The sequence below is a fragment of the Paramacrobiotus metropolitanus genome, unplaced genomic scaffold (genome assembly GCF_019649055.1).
Source record: "Paramacrobiotus metropolitanus isolate TYO unplaced genomic scaffold, Prichtersi_v1.0 Parri_scaffold0000070, whole genome shotgun sequence".
Taxonomy (NCBI): domain Eukaryota; kingdom Metazoa; phylum Tardigrada; class Eutardigrada; order Parachela; family Macrobiotidae; genus Paramacrobiotus; species Paramacrobiotus metropolitanus.
The window spans coordinates 305,106-332,552 of NW_026570290.1; the positions used below are offsets into that span (position 1 = coordinate 305,106).

General features: G+C 41.2%; 4 protein-coding genes across 4 annotated transcripts; 2 read left to right on the top strand and 2 right to left on the bottom strand.

Annotated features, from left to right (window-relative positions):
- Positions 1-111: 111 nt before the first annotated feature.
- LOC129594635 (uncharacterized protein TM_1410-like) lies at positions 112-954 on the bottom strand. The gene has a single exon (XM_055491386.1). The coding sequence runs from the start codon at positions 952-954 to the stop codon at positions 112-114; it is 843 nt and encodes a 280-aa protein (XP_055347361.1).
- Positions 955-2,794: 1,840 nt separating this feature from the next.
- LOC129594636 (uncharacterized) lies at positions 2,795-7,192 on the top strand. The gene is made up of 4 exons (XM_055491387.1): positions 2,795-2,872; positions 3,031-3,181; positions 5,747-5,987; positions 6,232-7,192. The coding sequence occupies exons 1-4, from the start codon at positions 2,795-2,797 to the stop codon at positions 7,190-7,192; spliced, it is 1,431 nt and encodes a 476-aa protein (XP_055347362.1).
- A 4,766-nt stretch (positions 7,193-11,958) lies between these two features.
- Positions 11,959-15,444, top strand: LOC129594675 (uncharacterized). The gene is made up of 4 exons (XM_055491446.1): positions 11,959-12,142; positions 12,247-12,452; positions 12,599-12,899; positions 15,293-15,444. Exons 1-4 carry the CDS (start codon positions 12,097-12,099, stop codon positions 15,331-15,333), a joined length of 594 nt encoding a protein of 197 aa, XP_055347421.1. The 5' UTR covers positions 11,959-12,096; the 3' UTR covers positions 15,334-15,444.
- On the bottom strand, positions 14,581-19,944 carry LOC129594674 (probable C-mannosyltransferase DPY19L1). Its single transcript, XM_055491445.1, has 5 exons — positions 19,500-19,944; positions 18,918-19,023; positions 17,748-18,180; positions 17,323-17,498; positions 14,581-14,990 (listed from the first exon to the last, which is right to left on the bottom strand). The coding sequence occupies exons 1-4, from the start codon at positions 19,544-19,546 to the stop codon at positions 17,395-17,397; spliced, it is 690 nt and encodes a 229-aa protein (XP_055347420.1). The 5' UTR covers positions 19,547-19,944; the 3' UTR covers positions 14,581-14,990; positions 17,323-17,394.
- Between the last annotated feature and the right edge of the window lie 7,503 nt (positions 19,945-27,447).

Sequence of the window (27,447 nt, forward strand, 5' to 3'; positions counted from 1 at the left end):
TATTCCAACATAATTTTGTTAATATTTACTTCTTCATTAATCCAGCCACTCGGACCATTCAATCACAGTTTAATAATTTTAATCAAAAACATTTTTGTAAAAAAGGAAACATTAAAATTCGCAATCCCGAACAATGCCGGTGACTTGCAGGTCAAACACCCCACACGTCAGTTCTTCCAGGAAGCATTTCTTATAAAACGAGCAAATCTGCGTCTTCTTCTCCACATACTGCTCCACCAGCGTCATCTTCTTGGCCTTATTGGCCTTCCGCAGCACCTCCAGGACACTCTGGGTGTACTTGGTGGCCCGTGGTACCCCATCAAACCCGTACCACACATTCTCCTCACTCAATCCATCCACAAACTTCTTCATCCGGTCATTCTCATCCCACAGTTTCGCCGCTCCATGGACCACCACCAAACCGAGCTGATCGTGCTCCCGCACGGCATCCGCCACAGAGCGCGCAAGCTGGACCATGTCCGCAGCGGCCGTCGGTCTTTCGGGGAACTGCTCATAATTCCCGAGATAATCTAGGAACACCCCGGAGTAATTGTACGGGATGACGTTGTTCATCATGTAGTCGATGAGCATATCGCGCCACACGGGGTTCCAGTAGCGTACCACTTTCCCGTCGGGGTAGGTGGGGTCATCGCGGATGTAGATTTCTTCCACTTGCTCGTTGTCGATCTCTTCATCAGACCAGTAGGCGCGGAATTCTTCGGCTTGCCCCACCGAAACATAGGCTAAGACGAGCTTTCCCTGGTATTTTAGTTCCTCGTTCTGTTCAGCGGTCAGTCGGACATCATCGGGATCGACGATGAGGATGTTGTGCGGGTTGTTCAGTAAAGTGTCGTAGGTGCAATTCGACATCTGTACAAAAAATTGCGAGGCGAATTTCACCTTGGCACGGGCGCTAACAGCCGCTATTACCGCTAAGAACACGATGAATTTCATTTTTAAAAAACCGAATTAAAAAATTGTAATTAGAAAGAGAGGAAGAAGAAATGCTTGATGACAAAATACACGGTGTATGAGTATTTTTATATGTCCGATGTGTGCCGGAGGAAATTTACGTTGCAGTGTGTAATAAAATGCCGGCTGATGCGTTATTCAATACTGACAAATGCCGGTATAATCATTCAGCCACGGCATTGTATGACGAGACGGTTTAGCCGTAACCAATCGCTGTGTTGGATAATTTTTTTGTAAATCTGCAAATAATTAGATGCATAACGGTTTACTATACCGGTAGATAGAGTGGATGGGCAATATATGCTAGCGGGAGATTTCATAAGAATCATGTAGCGTAGTGAGAAGAGCCAATAATTTTATGTAATTTGTTATTGCACACCACTGATTGATGCCGCGCAGATGAGCAGAATATTGTAACGTAACAATGACACCGTACAAAAACATATTTTTATGGATTTTAAATTATTGATCGGTTAGAGCGGCAATAAATCTCCAATCAAACGCACCCGTGCAAGATTCCAAAGGAGATTAAATTATGTTATCATTAGATATCAATCTATTAGATATCATTAGATACATATATATATATATATATATATATACTGTATCCTAACCCTGCACTTGAAGGAAATTTGTACAGTGCAGCCACACGCACTTGTACGACCGCATTCACCATTCACATACATCGCTTGCAGCTAGTGCATGTTAGAACGTGAATTGGCTGAACGTTTATCCGGCTATACAGCACCGTGCCCTCATAGCGTACAGATTTCCTTCAAGTGCAGGGTTAGTGTACAGTATATATATTAGTTATCATTAGATATCAATCATTAGATATTGTTACTCTTTCTAGAATTCTGATAAAATGAAAGAGAGACGCTGCCATGCGTAATTAAACTCTGCTAAAATCTGTTGGCTATTAATCAAAATTTGCAAGCAAAAACTTAAGCCAGCAGCGATTTGAATTTATGCGAATAATACCTGTACAATTAACATCAAATCTGCGAAAACCTTTATGTATATTTATTTATGTATATCGAAAATATTAATGGCAATAAATGGCCCATAATTAGAAATCAAACGCGGTTTGCACTGCTTCAAATTAAAAAATTTAAATAAACAGATAAAATAATTAACTATGCAGTAATTTACGAAAATTCGTTCGATAAACAGTTTAACGTTTCCCGCTAAGGTTTTTTGTTGGAAAGAGGCGCGCATGCGCTTCGATTATTTTGTTAAATAGAGCGCAAATAAAGCTTGAAATAACAAGGCAATTAATTTTTCTGATCCGGCATCGTCCGTGACCACTGGGCAGTGCGCAGGCCGGATGCAGCCGGCTGTGTGTGCTGGTGCAACTGTCGCTGCAGCCGTCGCCGTTGAGTAATTAGGGCTATTAGTGAGGCGGCGCCGTGCAGCAGCCACTGCCTGCTGGTCCAGCGTGGCCCGTCGCCTGCATCAGCCGTGCATCAGAGTCCACTTGTACTCTGCACTCTTGTCTGCAGAGCGGCACAGCGACGCGCCTGGCCTATCCCGATGGAGACGTTGTTCGTTATCTTTGGATGCAAAAAGCGAAGTGAATTATCCTTATTATCTTGCCCGTCATTAGGTACTTATCATTATCTTCCACTTTTGCGCTTTCTTCGAATTATCTTGCAGCTTCTCTGTTGACTGCGCAACAGTCCACTTCAAGAAGAAAGTTAATCTGCGATTCATTTACACAGCACTGAACAAATTCCACCCAAAGTTCCATGTACAAATATTATTCTTCGTTCAGCTCATAAAATTTAATGGCTTTGATTAAATACCTGGTCTTGCGAAGATAATGTCGTCCCAAGATTTTTATTACGAACTGCGCAGGAAATTTTTTATTCGGGAAAATCGCTACAGCTTGCATATTTTAGTTAGTTAGTTAGCTTGATGTGTTTTGGATACATGCAGGGTATAGTTTCGCTTTATAACAAAGCGAAATGAGCAGAAGCGCAGAATCGAGTTTAAAGTTACCGCCGGCACGCCATGGAACACTTTTCGAACAAAGACATTGTGTAAATTATTCCACAGCCACCCATTCGATCAGCGCCCCACAACGACCTGCTCATTCCCGGCAAAAAGGTCAGCCTGCTCCCGCCGCACGCACTGTCCGTCAACAAGCGTGGCCTGAGCTTATCGCTACGCCGCGATCGGCACAACGCGCCATTCTCCCAGGCCGTTTGTGTGTGTATCCTATCCATTTTTAATGCAGTTGGACTTCATTAAGAGTCCATTAAGTCCGCACGGCAATTGGCGTGCAGGCGCAGTTGATAGGAATCCGCCGAGACAAGATAGCACTTGAGAAAGCGCATCCAGCGAATGTAGCCAGCATTAAAACAGACCGCACTGGCATCTGCTGTAATTATGCGACCGTCTGTGTAGCGAGCCTTGGCGCCAGCGGGTAATTTTGCATGCAAACCGGCGTTTGGTCAAAAAGGCAGCTTCTGAAATGTTGTGTGTGTCTGCGCTGGCCAGGACGCGCCGGTCAGCAGTGTACTTAAGCCGTAAATTATGCACTAACTGGCGCTGCTGGTCTGACTCTCTCTGGCCTCTCTTATCTGCGTCTCTCTTTTCTCTCTTTCTCACTGCCCGCTGGCCAGCGCCGCGCAGAATAGAGCGCCTTTGCGTTGGCCTACGCTATCGTTGCCATCGTTACTACTGGATCGGAACGGACCACAGAGACTGGCCAGCGGAGGCGGGGCGATTGGACTGTGCCCAGGTAACTGTGTTATGCGGTGTTCTCGGGACAGAGCGGCCGAATATTCCTCGCTGTCTTCTCTCTGTAAAGAGAGAAGGGCTGTTCTGTTCTTGCTCTGCAGTCCATATCGCTGGCTCATTATCCACTTGATGGATTAGGGGATCTTTTGCCGTGTAGCCTCAACAAGACGTTCACTTTGGACATTTCAGTTCATGCTGAGTTGACGTCCGAGTTGGTGCTTCTGTGTTAAGAAAATATTTCCGTCAGTTTGCAAGGATAGTATTTGGTGAGATTTCTCCTGAATTTCGTAACGATTCGGCGTGCATATTTATGTTCACTGTGGATGCTGTACCATCTGGATTATGACCACTGGCCTTTGCAAGATGTCGCGACTATACTCTCTCATAATTTATGGTAAGAAAGCCGTTAACTTGCGTACAACAATACTGTAAATATAGCCACATTTTCTATAAGATAATCTGGAAGATTTCTAATCGGTTACGTTAATAAGGTGCCGGTGGTATAGTGCATCGTTTCGCAATCTTGATCAGTAACATTTTAATTTTACCGGCTCTGACGGATTTTCCTAAATGTGGGTTTTATAGTGTATACAGCACAAGTACAGTTTCTACAGATAATCAGTTGTCAAAAGCAGAAGGGAAGCGTACGCTCGAAGAAGTACACTGATAATGATGGCCAGTTTCACTGCATAATTAATTTTGTTAGATTAGCACTTATTGCAATTTACTGGTTCAGCTCACGATTAAATTTATCGTAATGTATCGTGCAATATTATTTTCACAATTAGCTAAAATGTAGGGAACGTCGGCGTTTATTGCAGATAAAGCTATTTTTTAAATTCAAATGATTTTCCTCTGGGAAGTAGCAAACCTCGATTTATTGCTGTTGATAGAAATTAAGCACTCATTAACCTGTTAAATTTCCGGATTATGCGTTGGTTTTTAGAAACCACAATAATCGCACAATGGTTTTTGTTCGCTTTGGTATAGTCCGGGTATTGTGTGACAGCTAACTATAATGATCTGCACTGATGAATGGGGGCACACATACAATGCGGATAGAGTGCACGTTAAGGCCAGTGCGCGACGGCCGGCTGACTGCAGCGAGGCTGAGCCAGTGTCCATTATTCCGCTGAACAAACAAGTGTCTTCTGCTACAATTGACAGGCCGGGGATCTAATTCAGCCGGCTGACAATAGGGTGCCCAGCTCCAAGTCAGGGCATTCCGTGTATGCATTGGCAGTGCCTGTTTGAAAAGAAGATTTACCTGTCCATCAGGCCGGTGCTTAAGTACGCCCGCAACCGGCATATTATGCGGCCTACGCACAGTTTTACATTTTGCTTGGCTGACCATCATCCATGCAGTCATCCGCTGTGTCGATCCGAATTATCATATTTTAGCTTGATCAAGTAGCGGAAAAGTCAGAAACAGAAGCCTGCTTTGTTACGCTCCGCTTAGCCCGATCGAAGAACAGACAGATTGCCGTTTTAGAAGAAAATACAGGACTATTTTTCAGAGCACCGAGAAGCAATCAGAAGACAAATTAATATGTTAATTTGGCTTAATTATGCGTACCGTAAATATAAAATTAATACACATATTTTTTATTTGTTTGTCTTTATCTATAGTCATATCTTGTAAGATAAAATCAATTAAGCAGATGACCATAACGGAAAACAAGCGGAAATAGTAGACCGAAATTAGCCGTGAAACGCAGTTATACTTTAACATGTTTTACTACATAATTCAGCAAGAAAATGCAAAAATATTAATAATTCGAAGTTATTGTTATGCTATAGATATAGGCATTAATTTTGCGAGTGCATATTATACGAATCCATAATACGAATAATAGTGCGCAAAGTACTGAATTATTTTTTGTAAGATTATGGAATCCATTAATTTCTCGCAAAAAGCGATATTTTTACGAATGCTTCTGTAACTAAAATCAAATGTATCTGCAAGTAATCTTACAAATGTACTCGTACGTTTTGATATTTAGTTGCAGTATTCAGTTATCTTTTTCAGGTTTGGTTTGGGATCTCATGTTGGTGTACGGACTGGTCAAAGCTGCCGGCGGTGAAAATGGCAGCGGAAGTGGATTTGTTATTTGTGCCTGCAATACGGAGGAGTGCATCAGTCAAGGGACGCAGCGTTGTGTTGCCAGCAATATGTGCTTCGCTCAGGACAATCAGATCCGCAGTGCCGGGGCGGATAGCAGCGCCGATGCCCCACCGGAAACGCGGATTGTGCGTGGTTGCATTAACAGGTACGCGTAACAGCGATAAAGTTTACTGGTAAAATTCACATTCATTGTCTGCTTTACTCCCGGCTTTCATTTTGCCAAACGCTAAAACCATATAAATAAAACAATTTGTTATTAAAATACGGATAAATCATTAAAATTATACAGATAAGTAAAGAATTATTTAGAATACTGGCTCATATCGCTATCGCACATAGTTAGAATAACATTGCCGAAGATTACTAAAATCTGTCATTTTTCTATACAGATCGACGCCATTGTTATGCGAAAACCGTCCGCCAGCCACCAGCGCCTTTGCCCGCCGCATGATGGCCAACTGGCCGTTGCTGCACTGTTGCACTACCGATCTGTGCAACCAGGAGGTCATCCCTACCCTTCCGCCTTGGTTTCCCTCCGATCTCTCGGCCGAGCAGCCCCTCGAACAACCAGAACCCGAACCGGCCATTGTCGACGAAGCTGATGAACACGAACCCATCGAACCGGCCGAGACCACCCAGCCGATCAAAACCCGTCCGCGTTTCCGCTTCCGCCGTCCCCCGCCGGACACCGAGCCAACCTCCACCACCGTCCGTCCTGCCACCATCGATTACGGCCAACTCGCTCGTCCCCACCTCGACGACACCAGCGCCCAGGACCTGGCTTCCTGGAGCGAAATGGACATCGCCGAGGGTGACCTCCACACTCCGCCTGAGATCGTCACCTTCAACTCCACAAACCAACCGGATGCCCGCAGCGTCCTGGTGATCAGCAGCACCCTGGACAGCCCCGAAGACTTATCCAGCACCCACGCCAACCTCCTGTACATTGTCGTCCCGGGTGTCGGACTGGTGGCGCTGTTTGTCGCGTTGTGTTTATTGGTCGTCGCGGTACGGCGGGCCGGTGTGATCTACGGCTCCATCCCGGCCACCCGCCCGGATCTGCTGAAGCAGAAAGCGGCCGTGCAACCTACACTTCAGATTGTCACGGAATCGCTGGGAGGAAGTGGACGGTTGTCGTCATGGTCGACGCCGTCCGTCGGGTCGTCGCGTTTATCGGCGTATGATGTGGCGTTGCAACGGGAGCGGATGGTGGATCAGGAGAATCCGTACTCGGTGTGGACGGTCATGCAGGCCGGGCCGGACGCCATCCCGGAGTGTGGTGCACAGGATCCCTATCATTATAACCGGATGGCGTTGTACGGCTACCGGAATGCCGGTGCGACGTCATAGACGTGACTTATTTGACATTGTTGTTTTTCCTATTATTATGTATTCATACAGAGATTAATGGATATAACGTAGTTATCTCGATGTTAATTTATTTTGATATTGTAACGGGGATTTATGTGTCTCTCTTGGTGCGCGCGCTATGCTTCCGTGTCGAACCATTGCAGGCCGGGAAACTTTCCTGGCACTTGTAAATAAAGTGAAGAATTTCCAAGCGGGATTTTGATTGCAACTAAATGACCTTCGCCAGCCAAACTCGCGTTAAGTTTTGTGAGCCATTTCGTTGAAGTACACCACGTTCGTGAAATGAAACACAACGTGAGGAATATCGTTGCAACCAGTCTTCTTAGTACTTACTTAATTCATTACTTAATTCGTTTCTGGCATTACTGACCATACAGGTTCTTAAATTTCTTTTTAAAAAGGAAAAAAGGTATATAAGCGAAAACGGTAGGGTTAACAGGGAGGTGAACAAAGAGAAAAAGACAGAATGATTCTGCAGGTGTGATTGTGACTTCCGCCAGTCCAAACAAACGACGAAGTACTAAAATTCTCGAAGCTCGAAGTCACAACGAAACGCCTTAAGGGAAGCGGCCCGGTACATGGTACCAGATTCGTGTGCATGCACTTTCAAGCACTCCCAAACACTTCTTTCATCTTTGCTTTGTTTTATGACATTGAAAATGCCAGTAGCAAAAATACGGGCGCAGTACAGTGGTTGCAGCTGGCAGTTCTTCGGCAAAAGGCAATTCAGTCCTTATATCATGAATTATCCCCGTATATATCGTGAATTATCCCGCCCCCCCCCCCCTACTGTCCTGTCATCCTTCATCCGTTTTGGTACTTAGTTCGTGCTTGTACTGCGATACCCGTAAGTTGGTAATTAAATATTGGGATTGTATAGGGAAAGAGAAAGCATGGAAAGCAGCTGTGTTTGTATAGGGAAACAAGGGTAACGCTTAAAGAAACATTTGGACTGATAAAGTCTTGTGGCGTTGGGATATGTGCGAGATATATGTAGTTAGGAACCCCGAACCCGGAACGTCTCCGTCAGGCTCGATGCCCGACGTGCTAATGGCGGAATTCGATAAGTACTCAGGGTCAGATCCTACTTCCCCAATAACTCTGTTCCGATATCTCCAGTCACAACAAAATGGTTGGACAAGTCCGAAAACTGCACAAGAACACATTTCCCGCTCACATTAGTTTGGGCAATAACCATACACAAAGGTCAAGGTAATAAGGTCAAGGCGGGAATCCCACACTGGCAAGCGGGAATCCAACCGGTTTTATTAATGTTGGCTTTTCACGCGTGCAAACATGGAGCGAAAACAGACGGCAATAGTAAAGCCGTAAGGTGGTAAGAATAGCCAAAGGTGGTGCAAAAAATATTAAAAAAGGTGGTGCGAATAGCCAAAACGGGGTGAAAGGTGGTAACATTACAAAGGTGGTGTCAGGATGGTGAGAATAGGTATTTGCTAATATTTAATACAATATATACCTAATCAACATAACATTATGTATTTATCAACATTAACCAACATAAAATAACATCAGTTTTTTAATGTTTAAATTTTAACTGTGATGTAGTGTGCCAGCGCTTGCAATTTTTTGTTATTTTATTTTGATGGCTATTGCATATAAAACCAAATAACAAATCAATAACCTAAGCATTTTTGTACACAACTCTGTTTCCGGCTTCGCTTCGGTCTAATAGTGCTAGACAAAAGCGGTGCATGCACTTCCCTAGTTTTTATTAGTCACCAACCTATCAGACATATACTTCGAATTTGTTGCCCGTTAAGCTCGGTATTAGTGAAGTATTACGCTCCAGGAGGCCAGGTCCTGGGCGCTGGTGTCGTCGAGGTGGGGACGAGCGAGGTGGCCGTAATCGATGGTGGCGGGACGGACGGTGGTGGAGGTTGGCTCGGTGTCCGGCGGGGAACGGCGGTGGTTTAGTTTAGTTTATTTCGAGCAGACAAACCATGAGTACTCATAACTCTGGTCAAGGTCAAAATTACTGCGGTCTGCGGTCATAGCGGAAACAAAGACTGCCCGCCAAAAATCCACAAACCCGTTGCGGATCCACACAATGAAAAAGGTCCCAATGACTGCACCTGTACCTACCGCATGGTGGACGGGGTGAAGCATTCGTTCTGCCAGAACGATAGCAGCTGCAAGAAGAAGGACGAGAAGTGTTGTACGGTATGGCAAGGAGGTCACAATACCTGCGGGCCCAATTGCCGGAAAGCGGTGTAGCATCGGGTCTGCAAGGATCGAGCGCGGTGTCATATGCTCAAAATCTTCACGGTTTTATAACATCTTTTTGGCATCGCAGTTTCTGAACCCAGCTTACTGTTTAATCTTAATGTATTTTATATATATACACTACGACGTGACTACGTGGACAATCTCTCGATTGTGTAGCGGCAGGCACGTGATAAGAAAGAGGAATACTGGGATTTAAAATAATTTCGGATTTGTGTATATAAAAGGAATAATAATAGTAGGGGAAAGAATTTATGTTTATGTTTTGCGAACTATTATGTTTTGCACTGATAGTCTTAGATGTGTAGTAACAGGTGGTTTGTATATTGGGATGTAGGCTGGGACGTACATTAAAAGGTTGTTCGAGAGAATGTTTGGTTTGATTGGTTTGTTGACTGGATTTTTTTAGTTCGGTGGGTATATTAGAAGTTGAGGAACGTTGTGTTTGAGTTATTATGGATTTGACGAAGTATATGCAGTGAGGAGAATGTTTTTCTTGTTGGTTATTTTCTGATGGCCGGTTTAGATTTTCGGAAGCGTACTGATTCAGGTTGTTGTGTTTTGTTTGGCTTTGGTCTTTTTAGGTTGAGTATACTTTAGTAAGTTTGCTTTCATAGATAGTTACTTTTAAGTATTGTTTTTTTTAATAAAATAATGGAAACTGGTTGTGATCGCAAGAAATACGAAATACATGCGTGAGTATGTGCGTGATTATAGAGAAAAAAACCATAAAACGGAAACTGATGGTAGTTGTAACAAGGAAGATAATGAAGTAGCGATGATGTTAGACATGAAAATGTGAAGTTAAAAAACGAAAATGTAAACTTAACAGGGTCAACAAAACGCAACACTTCAGGACAAAATCGTTAAGTAATGCTTAAGAAAAGATCCGGACAACCATTACACATTACCATACTCCGCAAATGTCGTTTAGCACGTTCCCTTTACAAAAATTGTCCAATAACTTTTTCCAAACATACCAGAAAACGCACTACCTTTAGTATTCCGATTACATTTTTGTTTTTTAACTTTTACATTCTCATATCTAACATCATCACCACTTCCCACATTATCCTCCCTGTTACAATTACCATCAGTTTCGATTTTGCATTTCTTTCTATAATCACGCATATACTCACGCATGTATTTCTTACAAACACAACCACCTTCCATTATTTTATTAAAAAAAGAATTCTTAAACGAAAATATGTATGAAAGAAAACTTACTAAACCATACTCAACCTAAAAAGCCTTACCAGAGCCAAACAAAAGACAGCAACCTGAATCAGTAAGTATCCACAAATCCACACCGGCCACCAAAAAATAACCAACAAGAAAAACATTTTGCTCATCTATATACTTTGTCCACTCCATAATAACTCAAACACAAGATTCCTCAACTTCTATACCCACCGAACTCAAAAAATCCAGTCAATAAACCAATTAAACTATACATTTTCTCGAACAACCTTTTAATGTACCTACCAACCTACTTCCCATATACAAACCACCTGTTCCTACACATCCAAGACTATCAGAGCAAAACATAATAGTCTGCTCCATTAAGCAATCAACTTTCTCAAAATTTCTTGAATTTTCCACAATAATCCATCACTATCTACAACCCGCAACACACTCCACTTCCTGTAACACGTCATTAAACACTCAAATAAGAACAACCAGAAAGCCGAATATATTTATACCATACTACACTAAAAATCCCTTTATCTTCACCCAAATTCAATGTAGACCCTTTCTTCGCTACACTGGATTAGTACACCCTTTCTTCATTATCACTTTTCGTCAAACATATCACCTTTAATATAATTTACTATATTATGAAATTCTCTATTCAGCACTTTATATTCCTACCCCTTATAATCTCCACATACAATATACTCCTGCAATGTACTCCTACATTAAAGTGCTCCTACATATGTAGGAGCACATTGCAGGAGCATATTGGATTACGTTTGTTTGGAACTACAGTTCCGTTTTTCTCCTCCAAGAACCGATGAAACCGATGCATTGTGCTACTGCATAATGTACGTGCACATTGCAAGGTGCTCCTACATAATGTAGGAGCACATAATGAAACCTAAAAAAGATGCCGAGCTAACAACGCCATCTACAAGTTTCACGCATCGTTACTCGACGCATGTCACATGACTCATGTCACATGACTGTTAGGCCCCACCGCTTCCTTCAACCGGCCGGACCCTTCCGTACTCTACGGGCGCCAAAAATTACTTTTGTTTACACACGGATATCGAAGACCAAAAACCGAAACTACAGTTTCATATATGCTACGACTGATTCTAGTCGTATACCGCATATAAGAACCTGTCACGGTTCAATGAACCTGCCGCAAAACTTTGAACAGTACAGTACTTTGGTTGTATCACATTAATTTGTACTGTCGCTGTTAGAGGTGTATAGAGTGTTAGGTACTGTATCCGATTCTGTAGACGCCGTCGGCATCCATACCTTTCACACTTGATTTGTGAATAGTTGTGATTCCATTACTTATTGCCATATATTTTTTATTTCATTTCATCGACACACAGCGCTCGAAAGACGTGATAGTCTTGGAATCCTTGATAACGAATAAGCCACTGTACTGCGGCTGTTTAAAATCAATGATGATGAAAAATATCTTGAAGACTGTCACGAGCTCTCAAAAACGTAAGCAGATCTTTCAACAAATTTCTGTTGAGTCTATTCTGTGAACTAAATTTGCGTAAGCGCCAATAAGTTTTATCGTATGCCACTATGTCAGTGTTTTTCAGGTGACTGTTGCGCTGACGAGCAAGAACACTGGCATCTTATTCGTGGCAAAATTCTTTGTATTTATCAGCAAGTGTGGGCGCACTTCTTGATGCTCACCTTACGATTTATCCTGGAATTTGCGTGGGCAGCTTATACAACTTTAGCAACAAATGAGAAACCAGTGCCAGGAAGTCTGCCAGTCGGCGGGGCTAACGCAACGGTTGCGGTATTTACTAACGCTGTTAAAATTATGCGGCGGTTTTATGCCGAAGCAGATTTAGCGCATTATTAAAAAACTTACGCCTTTGCGTTTACAAGGTTTAATACGCACAAGTGAAACGTATTGACTGACAGCTGCTACGTGTCTTACAGAAAAACGAAACCAATATGGATGCGGATAAAGCATATCAGGGATGGACTCACTTGTTTTTTTTGGGATTGTTATGGATTTTATTTTTATATGCATGGACGCTGTCCCTATGGAATTTGCTTATGCTAAGGAAGCTTTGGCGATGGCATCCTAATAGAGAGAGGGCACTGTTACCAGGGGTCATTCGATCCCTGCAGCAAGCTTACTTACCGCTTCTGATAACGATGATACTGTGTGGCGTCGTACTGCTCCCTTCCATAGCGCTGTATGGATGTAACTGGAAAAGTGGAATAGACTCAAAGGGTTGTGAGAACGTAAAAGCAACAGACATGATTGCTTGTGTGTTAGTAACAGCATGGATGGTCGTGTTGACTGCCATTATTCTTACGGGATGCTCAATTTGCTTAGCAATCTACCTTTTGATCAAGAAGCTGAAAGCGTCCAGCTCTCCTCGAAAGAAAGTTACATGCAATATTTGAATTTGGAGTGCTATCACATTAATTAACCGCATGAGTTGGTACAGTATATAAAGTACTCGCCTGCACCGCCAGTAAGAGCGGAGCTGCCCAACCAATCGCTTATTTCTAGCCTTCGAATACGTATCCGAAGCCTTCGCGAAAGAATTTTGCCTTTACCGATTATAGTCTACTTCTAGCATGGGTGAAGACTTAATGTGTAATAAATCTTGATGAAAGTCTGTAATGAAAAAAATCTGCTCCGATGAACTTGCATTTTTCGGCACTAACAGTACCTGGTCCACAGACTACACACTCCACTGCTTCGTTTGCGAATAAATATGTCACTAGTATCCGACGTGACTAACCGGTTTTCTAAAAATCTTTTTATTACATGTACTGTTAACCTGCGTTTGAAAATGAGAACCTACTGTATATTAAATCGTTCTGCACTAGAATTTAAAACTAAACAGGTTGTGCGCTCAAGCAGTCCGGTGCTACACTGCAAGACGTGTAATCCCGTTGTTGCGGAACATACTCATATGGTCGTTGAAGGGAAGCAGAATGCTGAGAATGGACAGCTTCCGATAAATTTGCGCAGTCATGCTACGTTCATGGTAAGCTAGTCAGAACAGATATATCGTCGTTCCAGTTATTAACTGCGTTACAGCTTATCAATGATAACCCCTTTTGTTTAGGGTAATAATAAAACACACTATTATTTTATGCTACGAGTATTTTGGTGATAATTGGAAAGGATCGAACAAATACACGCCAATTTTGCTTTCGGATTAAAGAAATCTCTCCTTTTCAATGGCTGGCTTGCAGCGTAATAATGCGAGTCTGTAAATCATCGTACTAATCGTTTGCCACCGGAAGCAGAGAAAGTTTCGTAAACAACATATTACTGTACATACTCTGTAGTACGCATACGTTTCGCACGTTTACCGGTTTCCCTTTAAGTAATTTTTGCAGTGTTGACTGATTATTGGTGAACCCGCGGTCAGCAATATAGCATATACAAACAATTGCATAAAGGAGACACTATTTAAAAGTAGGTGAAAGATAAATCAAGTTCTCCGGATCTCTGTATAGTTGCCACCATATTCCAAAAGGAAGCTTGTGTATATTTTAGTCTGTACAGTGCCGCTCTACAGTAGTATAGGCTTTTGGCGAAGCTATAAGGTATAGCTTCCCCAGATGCCTATACTACTGTAGAGCGGCACTGGTCTGTATCGCTGTTTATACAGGATTTAGATTTTCCTCATTCTGTAAGCTACTGCCTCTGGGTATACCGGCATTCAAGAGGTTATAATCTAGATTATGTCCCTCCGGACCGAATCGAAGTTTTGGCATGAAATCCTACAAGGTGGATGGCAAATAACATCCCGGATGCACAGGGATGACAGCGATTGTAAAAAGGACGAAAAATGTTGTAAAGTTTAGAAATTTAAGCACCATCCCTATCTGCGTATCAGAAGTACTAGTGTGCGGCTCTGTGCCGCACAGCTGGCTGACCGGCGGCTCTTTAATTTGCTATGACAGCCGAGAAAATTCAGTGGTGCCGAACACAGAAATAAATAATTCCTCATTGTACGAACAACCATAGTACATAATAACGAATTTCCAGAGTACCTGCATGGATTTGCATGACCTTCTATAAACAAAACTCAGTAGTTGTACTCCTTCGATGTATTTAAACAATTTATTTGCTGAAATGTCGGTACCACACTACAGAAAACTAGATTATTAAAGAGACCCTCCGGACTCCAAAGGGCCGGTCATATTTCGAGAAGGGTAATCCAGTCTTCATACTTTAGGTTTAGAGCTATTGTAAGATCGACGAAAACCGAATTTTTCTATAACCTTGCTTGCTCCACCGATTTCCCTGTCCTCGGAAACGTGCTCGTATTTACGACGGCGGTGAACCGTAAGGGACCTAAAAATATAAGCAGTTCGGTGCACCGGAAAGCTGTGGTAGCTCGCGGGGGTTTATTTGATCTGCATTTTATTTGGCTGTGTTAGTATAATTAAGCCAAAAATCAGAATTCATATGGAACATTTATGCCTGGCATAACTGCAGTAAATTCAGAATGTGGTGAATTCCCACCAAAAACTCCATGGTTGCACATCACCTGGGCCAGGTGTTGTGCACCCATGGGGTTTTTGTGTGGTTTTGGGAGCTCATGTTTCAGGTGTTCCGCTTCCGGAGAACATCCTTTAATTTATGCTTTGTTCTAGGTTCCCTCCTGTTCCTGTTCCAGGGCGCTGTTCTCTCCTGATTTTTGGGACTGTCCCTTCCTAAAGCTTGGACTTGAAGGTGTACCAAAAGTCTCGTTATAGAACGATCTGCTTAAAATTTTTCATGTACATATAAGTAGGTGCACATTAGTATAAAGATCGTTTCACCGAACCATGCAAGATTAAACTGCACATTAAAGTGAATAACGTTTTCATTCGTTCGTTCGTTCGTTCGCAGAATCACCGGCGGAACCGGTCAAGTCGGAAAACAACTGTTAAATTTTAGGTTATTAACTTTAGTGCATCTGCATGTCATTTTTTGGCTCGTACAACTCTAGTACCACCTTTCACACCACCTCTAATTGGCTCTTAATGCTCCCTTTTCAAAACCATCTTTGGTACCTTTGGCTTCGTATACCACCGTTTTTTTTATTTCACAATTTTAAATTCGCTACTTTAAAAGCCTGTTATGAAATTCTTAAAATTTGAAGATTAGTAACACTGCAAGTTCAAACTCCCGGGAAACTTAGTTTTTAGCGTTCAAAGCACACAGTGCGTCTGAGAATTAGCGCGACACCATCAAAGCTTTTCTCCCATGTCTGAAAAACGGAGGTAAAGATTCAACGGCGCAGCTTTTTTGTGAACGTTTCTGCGCAGGCGAGCCGTTCTAATATCTCTGATAGTAAAATTTTATGAAAACAAATGCTGATATACATCTGTAAAAGATATCAGATAAATGGTGGTATGCAGACTTCAGAGCCAAAACTGGCGTAGCACACGTGGCATGAAGGGTCATAGGCGGTACTGGGGGAGCCAACGGCGGTATGCGGAGTCTTCTCAACAATTTTATTAAGGTAGATGCTGCGTATACGGGAAAACCTTGGTGATGGCTGCGTGAACGGGTAAATCCTTTCGTTTTAAATCGCTCGAAATTTAAAAAAAGAATCTTTTTAAAGCCGAACTGGACTTTATGAGCGGAAACGTAGCGCTTAATTAGTCATCTAATGATAATAGAGGAGAGACAAAGGGGTGGATGTGGTCAGGGAGCGGTTTCAAAGACAAAGCGGCGTTAAAACGTTAAATACGGGGTGGCTGTGTGCTATCGCAAGGGCCACCGCATTTGCTGACCGGCTTGACCATGGAACGGCTACATTCGAACCGGAAATGATGCGAGGAAATCTGAAGGCCGCATTCAAGGCCATGTATGTGTACGAGTACATCAAGACCGAACGAGCGGTGTTTTATTAGGTAAAAAAGACGCGAGATGCGAAATACGAAAAAATTAACGAACTGGGGAAACAATCTACGTTCTAAATTTCAGTTTCTGATTTGTTCAGTTAAACAACGAGGCGTGAAGTCAGTGGGAAAACAGCAACTTCATGTCCGATGTATCAAGCCAGTACACTACGCCGTGATTTATTCTTATAATCAACAGTTACAGATTCAGCACAATGCCATCCGACAGGGTTGCAACTGAAAGGGCTGTGGCCGTTTTTGAAAGGATTTGAAATAAAACGACATTTGAAACTACAAAAATGAATTTTGTATAAATTATTTCGCATTATTTTTCGGTGTGTAAACAAAGTAACTGAAAGATACATTAATGGTTTCGTTATTTTCAACGGGTCCTTTCGTTGTATTTTAGGAATCAGCAATGAATCTGATAATTTCGCCATACAAAATTCTTTAAATAAAAAATATTTTTCATTTTCGACCACTCGTTTGATTTTGAATGATGTAATTGGAAGCTGAACCCGTACATGGATAAAAAGAAAATAAAAAATTTCGGTTATCTATAGCAGTGCTTTTTATTTAAGAAACAGTATGGTTGACACTATCCGGACCAGCAACAACCCTTTCATTACGTTTCCGTTCCTATAGCTATCAATGGAAGATTATTATCCCTGTTAATAAATGGTTAATTAAAATTAATAGTAAAAGAATGGTTCAATTAAATAAAAAATAGGTAAAATTAATGGTTTAATTAAGTAAAGTTATAAATCGTGGTAAAACCACAGAGCAGCACTTACGATGGTCTTGATCACCCATTTGCGTGAATCGTTACACAGCACATGGAAAAAGGTTGATGGAGAAGATGAGCATCAGGCCGAAGAAGAGCGGCAGGGCATAATGCGATCATACCCATGAGTCCATGCAGGAATTATAAATAAAATCAATCCCCACAATCGTAATTCATATAAGATTCCTAACAAAGTTGAAACAGCTCTTAGAGGAAAATAATCACCAGCATCTTAGCCATCCAATAAATTTGAAATATGAGAAAAACTGAGTGTCACAGGACCGATCTCACATCTATAATAATCTCGTATATTATGTATCAAATAATAAACAATTAAGCAGCCGAATTTGCCCAGTCAAAAATCGAAAAAACGAGTAAGAAAATTTCTAAATATTAATACAAGAAAAAAGGAAAAACACGAACTTACAAACTGACCTGCCAATGCAAAATAAACAGTCCCCACGTCACGCCCATCTAGCTGCCAGCTGCGACAGCCCGTCTTCAGCAGGTACGCCACGACCGGCATCTCCACGACAAAGAACGGATAGCCGAAGCTCTCGCGCATCGGCGGCGTCCACATGACCCGCGCAGCCTCCCCGTGGTTGAACAGGAAGCACGGTAGTGTGCACTGTGCAATGACGCCGCCGCCGAAGCTCTCGATGAGCAGCCAGCCGGTTAAACAGAGGACGAGGCCAATAACAGACCCGTTTACTCCCAATAAATACAGGTAAAAAGGATTGCCAAGGCCCACGCAGACCGTCAGCGGCGAGTGGCCGGCGCCGCGGTTGACACGAAAACCCTGCACGGTGCTGATGTCCAGGGAATCGGTGACGGCTGAGTAGATGAAGTAGATGCCGGCAAGGAACACCTATCGCAACAGCCGTTTCTCGTACCGCACGCATTTCTCTTCTTTTCTAATTTTTATTCGACGCATTATATTCGCATATCTGGCAGTTTCCTTTACTCTGTATGTATGCACAAACTCCAATGATTGTTTTATTTTTTAAGACCAGATTTTTTATCGGTGACGGTGGAGTAGATGCGGCGGTTGATGCCGGCTGGGAACACCTATCGAGTATATTTTCCATTATTTTTACAATAAATTTTCAAATAATTTTTCTCAAATTTGAATCTTTGAAAATTTGTTTTTTTAAATTTGCGTTTAAAAATAAGAAAATGTACGGGCCGAAAGAGCCTGCAACTAAAAGACGTATTGCTTACGCTGGATGTATTACGAAGTGTTTAGTTTGGGGTTGGGAGCTATCGTAGTGCATAGGCTCAAAGCAAAACCGATAACGATTCCAGTAAACAGCCAAGGTAGGAAAACTGTGGATAGTACGTAATACTCGTACGTAAAAAATCCTCACATTAAGATGAAAATATAAAATATATTTTTTGATACATTTTATAATTTAAAGGACTATTTAAAAAATGTGCCTCGCGTAACCAATTCTTCGTGATTTCTGTCACCAAGAGCTTGTCAAATTACAAAGACATGTAATGAGGAAAAAAAGATGCCTCGGTTTAAATAAGGGTTTAAAAATAATCTAGTGTGAACTGTTGGTGATCTAGTGTGAACACGGAAAAATTTCATAGAGTACGCACCCCTGGATTGAGACTGAAGCGATTAATAAAGTTGACTTCTTCTTTGGGAAACAGGGTATTCCGTGCTGGTGTCAGTGGTGGTGTGTGCACAATCGCCAGCACACCGCTGAAATTAAAAAGCTCGGGGCCTCCACAATGTGTTTATAAAACGAATAATACAATCCCTAAAAACACAGAAAACTCTAGTCGCCGTTTAACATGCTTACAAGTTACAACACAACAGAATTGTTAATTAATTATTCGTTTAAAATTGACTAAATGAATTAACTCAGAAATCAGGTCAGTAAATTAATAAATTAGTTTTTTTCAGAAATTATTTAACAAACGTAAACGACCAGATGCGTGCGAGGACGTACAAACCTATCAAGTCATTACCAGTGATTTTGTTTTCTAAAAAATAAACAATACTGAAACATTATAAATTAAAAATGTTTTATCAGAAAATTTCATAACCGTAGAAAAGTGAAAATCTACAGAAAACCAGAAGACAAATGTGCGATCACGGACAGTGAAACACGGCAGGCATTCCATCAAACTCTGTACAAAACGCACGGCAGCAGTCACTTCTATTACAGGACATACAACGCATCCGCCATATAAACATTCATCTGTTCCGTACGGAATATCATTTCCCGTTCCAGCTGAGATAAATGCGAAAAGAACCGATCACAGTCAAACAAATAGACAAATGCCACATGTGGAAGATGGAGGCCCGCAAAAATGCCTACCCCAGCGAAGAACAGCGCAGGGAAAACTGCGGAAGGGGCTGCGCGCAGCGGAGGGTGAACGCGACGCGCTTCGTCCAGTTTTGGCTCGCGGCGATGAGCGCGACGACGGACTGCGCAGCGATTTCGTCAGCAGCGAACATTTGCTGGTAAGGCGGGCGCGGATATAGTTGACAATCTGACCCGTGTCCATTTTACAAACAACAACCTCAAGAGATATCCGGAAACTAAGAAACACGGAATAAACTGGAAAACGGAGTCCTAGTAAAACGTGACACGTCTGATCGAGAACATGTGAAGATGACCATGACTACGAGCGCAGAAGTAGCGTGGAGAGGCAAGTTTATGCGCTGAGCAGCCTGAGCCGACGAAACTCGTGTAATTATCTCCATGTACTCTGTACGTATCTACATTCTACCGGCTCAAATAAGTTATTATTTTCTGTTTTATTTCCTTTGAACTAAGTTAGCTACTTTTTACCGGTGTACAAATCATCGGTCAGTTAATTCCTTATTTTCCTTACCGGTTATCGTATTTTTTAATAGCGAGCGATCTGTACGTGGGTTTGTTCTGACTGTTTGTAAGTCCAACCTAAATCAGTTGCAACTACGCTGCGCTGGTGCAATTTGATTTAACCTGAATTATTTATTAAATAATGAAATTTATATAAATAACAGAAAGTGTCGATTATGAAAACTAAAAATTATTTAAATTTATTAACACATTGTGAACTGATGCCTTAAAAATATATTGAATTGATTGATTTCCAGTTTTTAAAAAAATTTAAATCATTTAATTGCTGTGACGAATTTTATTCTGTACTCTGTTTAATAATAGAGAGGCGGGATATATTGTACGATATTTTGTGGAATTTTAAAGGTTGGTATTACACGTTTACTCAGTTTTGTTTCGAATATGTACCAGTATTTTCGAAGAACTGGGTTTATTTGGGAGAACTATCTGTTTAAGGCGAATTTTGAATTATTAAGAGGGAATTTGTTTCACGGATTAACTGAAAGTTTTGTCGCGGAAAATGCACAGATAAATTGCAAAATTGTAATGGGTTGTATTGCAAAGGTCATTGTTTAAGTGTGTCAATGTCCTGATTTATTGGGGGAAAATGTGCAGCGATATGATACGCGGAGAGTGAATTACTGTACATGTATATGCCGTCAGCGGCAAAGAGTATTTTGTAAATTTTAAATTTCTTGTTTGTGTTCTCGCACTCTTGCAGTACAGTACACTTTTCCAAAATTTTCCTTGGTTTTTCCTGGTATTAATTGAAGATTATCTGATCTTTTCGAAAAGCAAGCCGACTTGTGGATCAACAGTATTAATTTCACTGCTTAAATTTCACAATATTTGATAATGCTGGTTGCGTATTATGTTTTTCAAAAAGGCAGATTATTCTTGAATTATGTGTCTCTTAAAAAAATAATAAAATTATGTTTTTCAAAATTAAATCATACAGTTTTCCAAAAGGCTGACTTTACGAGCTAGGTAGAAACCGGAAAAGCAAGAGTATTAATGTAATTTATAATTTAATTAAAATTCGCAAGAACCCGGCGTTGTAGCACAGCGCCGCGGTTTAAAATTATCATGGTACAGTGGCTATCCTGAATTTGATTTTTCAATTTTTGTCGATTTTCGTTTGAGTTTTTGTAGTCGCAAAAACACGCGTTGAAACACTTACCTGAAAATAATTTTGTAGATTAGATACGTAGAGAAATGTCTAAAAATTCAAATATCAAGCAAACTATGATAGCTACCTTTAAAATCATTTTTTTCCGCGGATTAAATCGCTGTTATCTCCTAGATCTAGTGTTTTGTTTGCAGCAGTGTCAGTGCCGGTACGAAACGTACATTAAACACCACGGCTCGAAAAATTCCCTTTGAAAAAGAACCGCATGTTGAGTCAACTCTACATATGAATAATAATAATGCAAATAAATAAAGATGTAAATAATTTACGTGTATAATTTATCGGCCACATCCAAACATGTGGAGTTCGGTTTGAAATCCACGAGATGGGTGAACGCCGGTGCATTGTTCGAGTACTCTCTACATAATCGCTGTGCGCAACATGGACAAATACTTGTATGTTTAAAGAAAATTAACTAATTAATTATGGTTGTATTTATTCGCACATCTATTTTATAATTGATAAAAAACAAAATTGGCGCAACAAAGCAAAACTGCGCGTTGACAAGATATCTTGTGTGGACTGCGACGAAAACTGGTGTCATGTTCATAATATGCACGGAGAAATTGAAAACTCGTCGTCGATCGTTCCAATTTAACGCATAAATAAGCGCATTATATAAATATAAGCGATAACAATTAAACTGATATATTGCTGCAGATTTTCGAGAATTTCTCTTATTGTTTTCAACTACATTGCATGTGTCCGCGCTAGAAGCCAAAATGTATGATTTCGTTTTCCTTAACGGCTGGGCCGTTCAACGTGGGTTAGTGGCTGTTGCAGTAGTTAGTGTAGAAATACGGTACAGTAGTTGTAGTGCAGTAGTAACTAAAGTAGCGTAAAACAGAAGTAGTACCGCGCAGTAGCAGTCGTACTTCAAAAAAGCGCGCTGCAAAGCCTTCCGTACCAGTAGCGGGGCCGCCATATGAGTTGCGTACCAGTCGTAGCCCGGCTGCGTCGTATCGCAAGCGGTGCGAAGCCGGTTGCCGTACATGTGAGTTTATCAGTCGTACCAGTAGCGGGGCCGCCAAGCCCGGCTGATATACTCGCATGTGCGGCACCGGCGAAGCCGGTTGCCGTACATGTGAGTTTATCAGTCGTACCAGTAGCGGGGCCGCCAAGCCCGGCTGATATACTCGCATGTGCGGCACCGGCGAAGCCGGTTGCCGTACATGTGAGTTTATCAGTCGTACCAGTAGCGGGGCCGCCAAGCCCGGCTGATATACTCGCATGTGCGGCACCGGCGAAGCCGGTTGCCGTACATGTGAGATTCGTTCACTCTCACACGCAGGTAGCTGGCTGTTCATGTTACTCCCTGCTTGATTTATTATTCAGCAACGTTCAGCATGGCTTACACTCCTTTTGGTCAATTGTCAATATGCTTTTTGCACAACAATATTAAATCGTTCACTCTGGATACATATCTGTGCTGTACATAATTCACAACGAAAACTTCTAAAATAAATAAATAAATACGTTATAACAAATTAAACCAAATACTCGTACAACAAATAATTAATAATTTTAACTGTAAATCATAAAAATAAGTTTAAAAATTTACTTGATCTGTACCAAAATTGCAATATCTGGCCTGAGATTTATCACTGATACTCGCAATTCGATGCTAGCGCTGAGTGGTAAAGCCTCTAGTACAGCGCCATTGCACTTCCCAACCTTATACCGGGAATGCTGCAATGTGCAATGCGCGAAAATTACTGTAACCAAACGCCGTTTTACCTGTACCGGAAGCCGGTGCGACGACATAGTGGCTTATTTCGGCATTGTTGTTTTCCTTTGAATTTGCATACAGAGATCAATGAGTATAAAGCCCTTATTTCAGCATTATTTTTTTGTAATATTGTTTCGGCAGGCTTTTAAAATGCCGCATTTCTGTGTAACTCGTGATGCGTTATGTTTTCCGTTGCCTACTCGCGCACTTGGACATAAAATGATTTAATGTGAAAACAATACAAAATGGGTTTTTTTCGATTGCAACTAAACGCGTCCGCCAGCCATAATAATTTTTACGAGCCATTTCGTTGAATGTCATAACGTCCGTGAAATGAAATGCCATGTCGAAAATCGCTCTTCTATACGTACATTTAGTACTTAATACTACTTACATACAGGACATACATTAATATCTTTAAGTCAATCTGCTTACATAAAATTAGTGTCCAATCATGTATCCATCCAGTTTGTGCACCTTTATGCTCATTATTCTTACTGCCGCCATAGTGGAAACAAAAGACTGCCCGCCAAAAATCCATAAACCCGTTGCGGATCCACATAACGATAAAGGTCCCAATGGTTGCACCAATACATACCGCATGGTGGACGGGGTGAAGCATTCGTACAGTACTGCAAGAACGATGGCAGCTGCAAGAAGGACGAGAAGTGTTGCACAGTATGGCACGGAGGTCATGATACATGTGGACCGATTTGTCGGAAAGCGGTGTAGGCTCGGCATGATAGCAAAACTCGTTTCGGTGTACAACTACACAAACGTTTCTTGATAAGCCGTGTTTCGGGATATTGCAGTTTCCAAAGCAAACGGACTAGTATTTATTCTGTATTGCGCTTCGAGAATTGGCTACAAATCGCTGATATATATATTGATGACATTTTTGATTAAATGTATAGCTTATTTCTGCATGATGGTAACAAAAAAAGACAATGCGATAACCTTTTTGCGCATACAATACGGCCGGATTGTAAGTACTTCAGTAAATCGATTTGAATTATTTCTCTTACCATTAAATTCCTTTGTGTACAACTTAATACCAGTTGGTACCGCAGTTTTACTGGCCGGAAGCACAGAAAGTATTGCGAAAAGCACCACATCAAAACAAAAATATAATTATACAAGCTTTCGGTTGTCCTGTTATTACTTTTTGAAATATTGATCGATCGCCGTTGAGCACGATATTGAATTTACAGCACATACGCCTGAGTAGCAACTAGCAAGTAAACAACCGTTTAAGTAACGCTACAATTTAACGCGGCTGAATAGACAAATTACATAAATCCTCCATCGTTGCAAGCATAAACCTAAAAATAAATTGGTTTAAGTGCAAAGTACAGACTATACCTACACGATTTTAATCCTTTTCTAATTATTAATTAGTACGCATTTTCTACGTATACGACTGCAGCATAGGTATTTCTAATTGTACGTATTGAAGTATTAATAAGGGCATTTTTGATGTGTTTGTTATAACTTGATTTTTGTACTGCACGTTGCAAAACCGGCCGCCTGAAGCCAAAAATAAGCGTAAAAACATCATTAACACAGTTCACACACAACAACAAAAGTGTTTTGAGTTTCCGGCTCTGTATAATATGATCTACTCAGCTCTATTTTCGGCCGACAGGCACAGCTCTACAGCCGATGCGTTCGTATTTAAAAAGGTTTGAGAGACTACAGGAAACAGCGGGATATTTTTTCTCATACATGTACAGGGAATCAAATAATATTATTGGTGTATCAGATTTGGTGTATCAGATTGTGGACAGCGGTCTTCAGAATATAAGTACATATCTACAGAGTTACCTATACAAATTTTCTCCTAGTTGTTTAATCACTGAACTGCTCCGCCATGTACCAACCAATGATCTGGATCCTTAGCGTGATTATTACCTTGGGACTGTTAACGGTAACGTCCGAAGCTAAATCCTGTCCGACTTTAATAGAACCACCAGATCCACCGGGTCGCAAAAACGCCATGAACACTCCCGGACCAAATCAGTGCTTCAAAAATTCCCGCAAAGTAGACGGCGTGGAGCATCAAGGATGTCGGCATGACAGCGATTGTAAGAAGGAGGAAAAGTGCTGTAAAGTGTGGAAGTTCAAACATGACCCCTGTGTGTCCATCTGCCGCACACCTGTCTGACCGTTCTTCTAATTTGCTACGACAGTGCTGGTGAATTTCATCGTGCCGGAAATGAAAATTATCGTCTCCTTATCGATTTCAACAAATATCAACGAATTCTAAAAGGAGTCATCCGACGCCTTTTTTACAAATCTTTCGTACTGTATAATCATTAATTGTAAGTGTACGGTACGCGTAGGACGTTCTGACACAGTACGATGGTCCCTGAAAGCTGTATCAAGAAGTTAAGAAAGATTTCTTTGCAACGACTGCGCCGAGAAAAATATTAACTTTACGGTAAACAAACGCTACAGCACCAATAGAAAAGCTATGCTATATAAAATATGAAAGCACATAGAACGGTATATCGCCGGCATCTTACTATATATGGGCAAATAAAGAACGGAAATTTGTTTTAAAGGCCTGCACGTTCATTGCCCTTCTATACTTCTATAGACAAATAAGTTATGCAACACTTTGTACACTGCCGGTTAAGGCAGTGTACAAAGTGTTGCAATTTTTTCATTATAATGAATTAAGGCAATTTATAATGAATTAAGGCAATTTTTTCATTATAATGAAAAAAATCTGGATTAATTTCGGAATAGTTATTTGTGGATTAAAGCTAGGTAAATTCTTACGTAATTATGTACTAGATAACCTCGTAAAGCGTTACGAATAATTAACGATTATTTGCGCATAATTAAAATTAAAAGGCCGCAAACGCCTCCATTGCTACCTAACCGCTCTGGACGGTAACCTTTTCTCGTATACTTCATCATACCGCGACATATTTGGTGCGGGTTCGGTTGGCGCATAAATGTCATACAAATTTCAGCGACTCGTACATCTTTAACCTCGCAAATGGCATCCCGCGTGCACATGGATGCTCTTTTATGGCAACCTGTAGCTTTATCCCAAGCTCTTCCTGGAAATATTCTTTCCTTCTCATGAGATCTAGAGGAAGGATGAAATACTTACACGCTTCCCGAGTATACAGTATTTACTTTCATAAGCGATAAAGAGAAATTTCGTTTCCAGCGATTCGCAAGTGAATGTCATGCAGTATTTGCAGACTAGTATATTTATATAAACTGCAAGGATGGTACAGACTGTACAAATTAACTGCATTTGACGGCAAAGAGTGGTACTTTAGTCTTTAGCTTGTTTAGCTGGCCTTATACAGTGGTTCCGTAAAGGCATATTTCTTTGTACCGTGTGCCTTGTCTTCCTAATAGTTACTGGAAGAGTGTTTGAATTTTAGAGTGGAGTCAACAGAATGCACAGAGGTAGGTAATTAAGTACAGTTGGGACTTCCGTTATAATAATTATGATATTTGTATTATTCGTAACAAGTACAGAGGGTGAGCCATCCAGGTTGTTACACTTTCAGCACAAAATTCATCCTCAGTTTACGGTTAAGCTTACCACAAATCTGCTGATCCAGTTTGATTACTAACTCTTTTAGAACGTAAAACATGTAATTGTTAGTGAATGTCAGTTATTTGTGAGCCGCGAGATTCCCAGTTCTGACGCCGATCAGAGGAAAAAACTCCGATCACGACTTTCCACTTCATGGTTGTTTTTCAGAGCGATTGTAAATCAGGGATTGGCTTTTTCTAGTCCGATTGTTATTTGAACTGTAGAAGACGCTTGGTACAATAGGTTGATCTACAGATATGGTCGGGCAATTAGAATCTAGATTCAAGGGAAACAAAACAGATATTTGGTGTACTTCCTGATATTCAGTTTTAGTAAAATGGCTTGTCTAAGCCGTTAAAAACTCGTGGGATAAAGTCAGAGCTTTTTAAATTGTTGCGACGAAAACAAAATTGAGTTGAAATATGTATCTAAAAGTTATTCTGAAACTTTGAGTAGAAACGAACGCTTGGTATCGAAATGGCAGGGATTTTAAGGACTTCATTGTCAAATTTGGGATACGACGTCCAGAAAAACCCAGCCGCTGTTCCGATCAAGGCCGAATAAGTTTTATATGAAGGAGGTATGAGCGGGATACACTTTCATTATTATATCTTTATAATATATGGTTCACGGAGTTTTTAAAAAAAATTTTATCTGAGAGTAGTCGCAGTTTTGAAACGCAGCCTCCGGGAGCCATGTTTCAGTCTTTACAGTCCTGAAATTCCGAAAATTTTCTTGGCCAGTCCGGAGTCTGCTTAAAAGAAGCAAAATATCCTTGGCTATCAGAAAATGTGTTTTGACAAACTGTA

What these genes read in the sequence shown, in the direction of transcription:
- LOC129594675 (XM_055491446.1), top strand. Translation starts at nt 12,097, where the DNA reads ATGATGATGAAAAATATCTTGAAGACTGTCACGAGCTCTCAAAAAC. An exon ending in TGTCACGAGCTCTCAAAAAC is followed by an intron (nt 12,143 to 12,246) that starts GTAAGCAGATCT and finishes AGTGTTTTTCAG; the next exon opens with GTGACTGTTGCGCTGACGAG. An exon ending in GGGCTAACGCAACGGTTGCG is followed by an intron (nt 12,453 to 12,598) that starts GTATTTACTAAC and finishes CGTGTCTTACAG; the next exon opens with AAAAACGAAACCAATATGGA.
- LOC129594635 (XM_055491386.1), bottom strand. Translation starts at nt 954, where the DNA reads ATGAAATTCATCGTGTTCTTAGCGGTAATAGCGGCTGTTAGCGCCCGT.
- LOC129594674 (XM_055491445.1), bottom strand. Translation starts at nt 19,546, where the DNA reads ATGATATTCCGTACGGAACAGATGAATGTTTATATGGCGGATGCGTT. An exon ending in GTTTATATGGCGGATGCGTT is followed by an intron (nt 19,024 to 19,499) that starts GTATGTCCTGTA and finishes TTTTAATTTCAG; the next exon opens with CGGTGTGCTGGCGATTGTGC. An exon ending in GCTTCAGTCTCAATCCAGGG is followed by an intron (nt 18,181 to 18,917) that starts GTGCGTACTCTA and finishes CTGTTGCGATAG; the next exon opens with GTGTTCCTTGCCGGCATCTA.
- LOC129594636 (XM_055491387.1), top strand. Translation starts at nt 2,795, where the DNA reads ATGTCGTCCCAAGATTTTTATTACGAACTGCGCAGGAAATTTTTTATT. An exon ending in GCTACAGCTTGCATATTTTA is followed by an intron (nt 2,873 to 3,030) that starts GTTAGTTAGTTA and finishes ATTATTCCACAG; the next exon opens with CCACCCATTCGATCAGCGCC. An exon ending in GTGCGTGGTTGCATTAACAG is followed by an intron (nt 5,988 to 6,231) that starts GTACGCGTAACA and finishes TTTTCTATACAG; the next exon opens with ATCGACGCCATTGTTATGCG.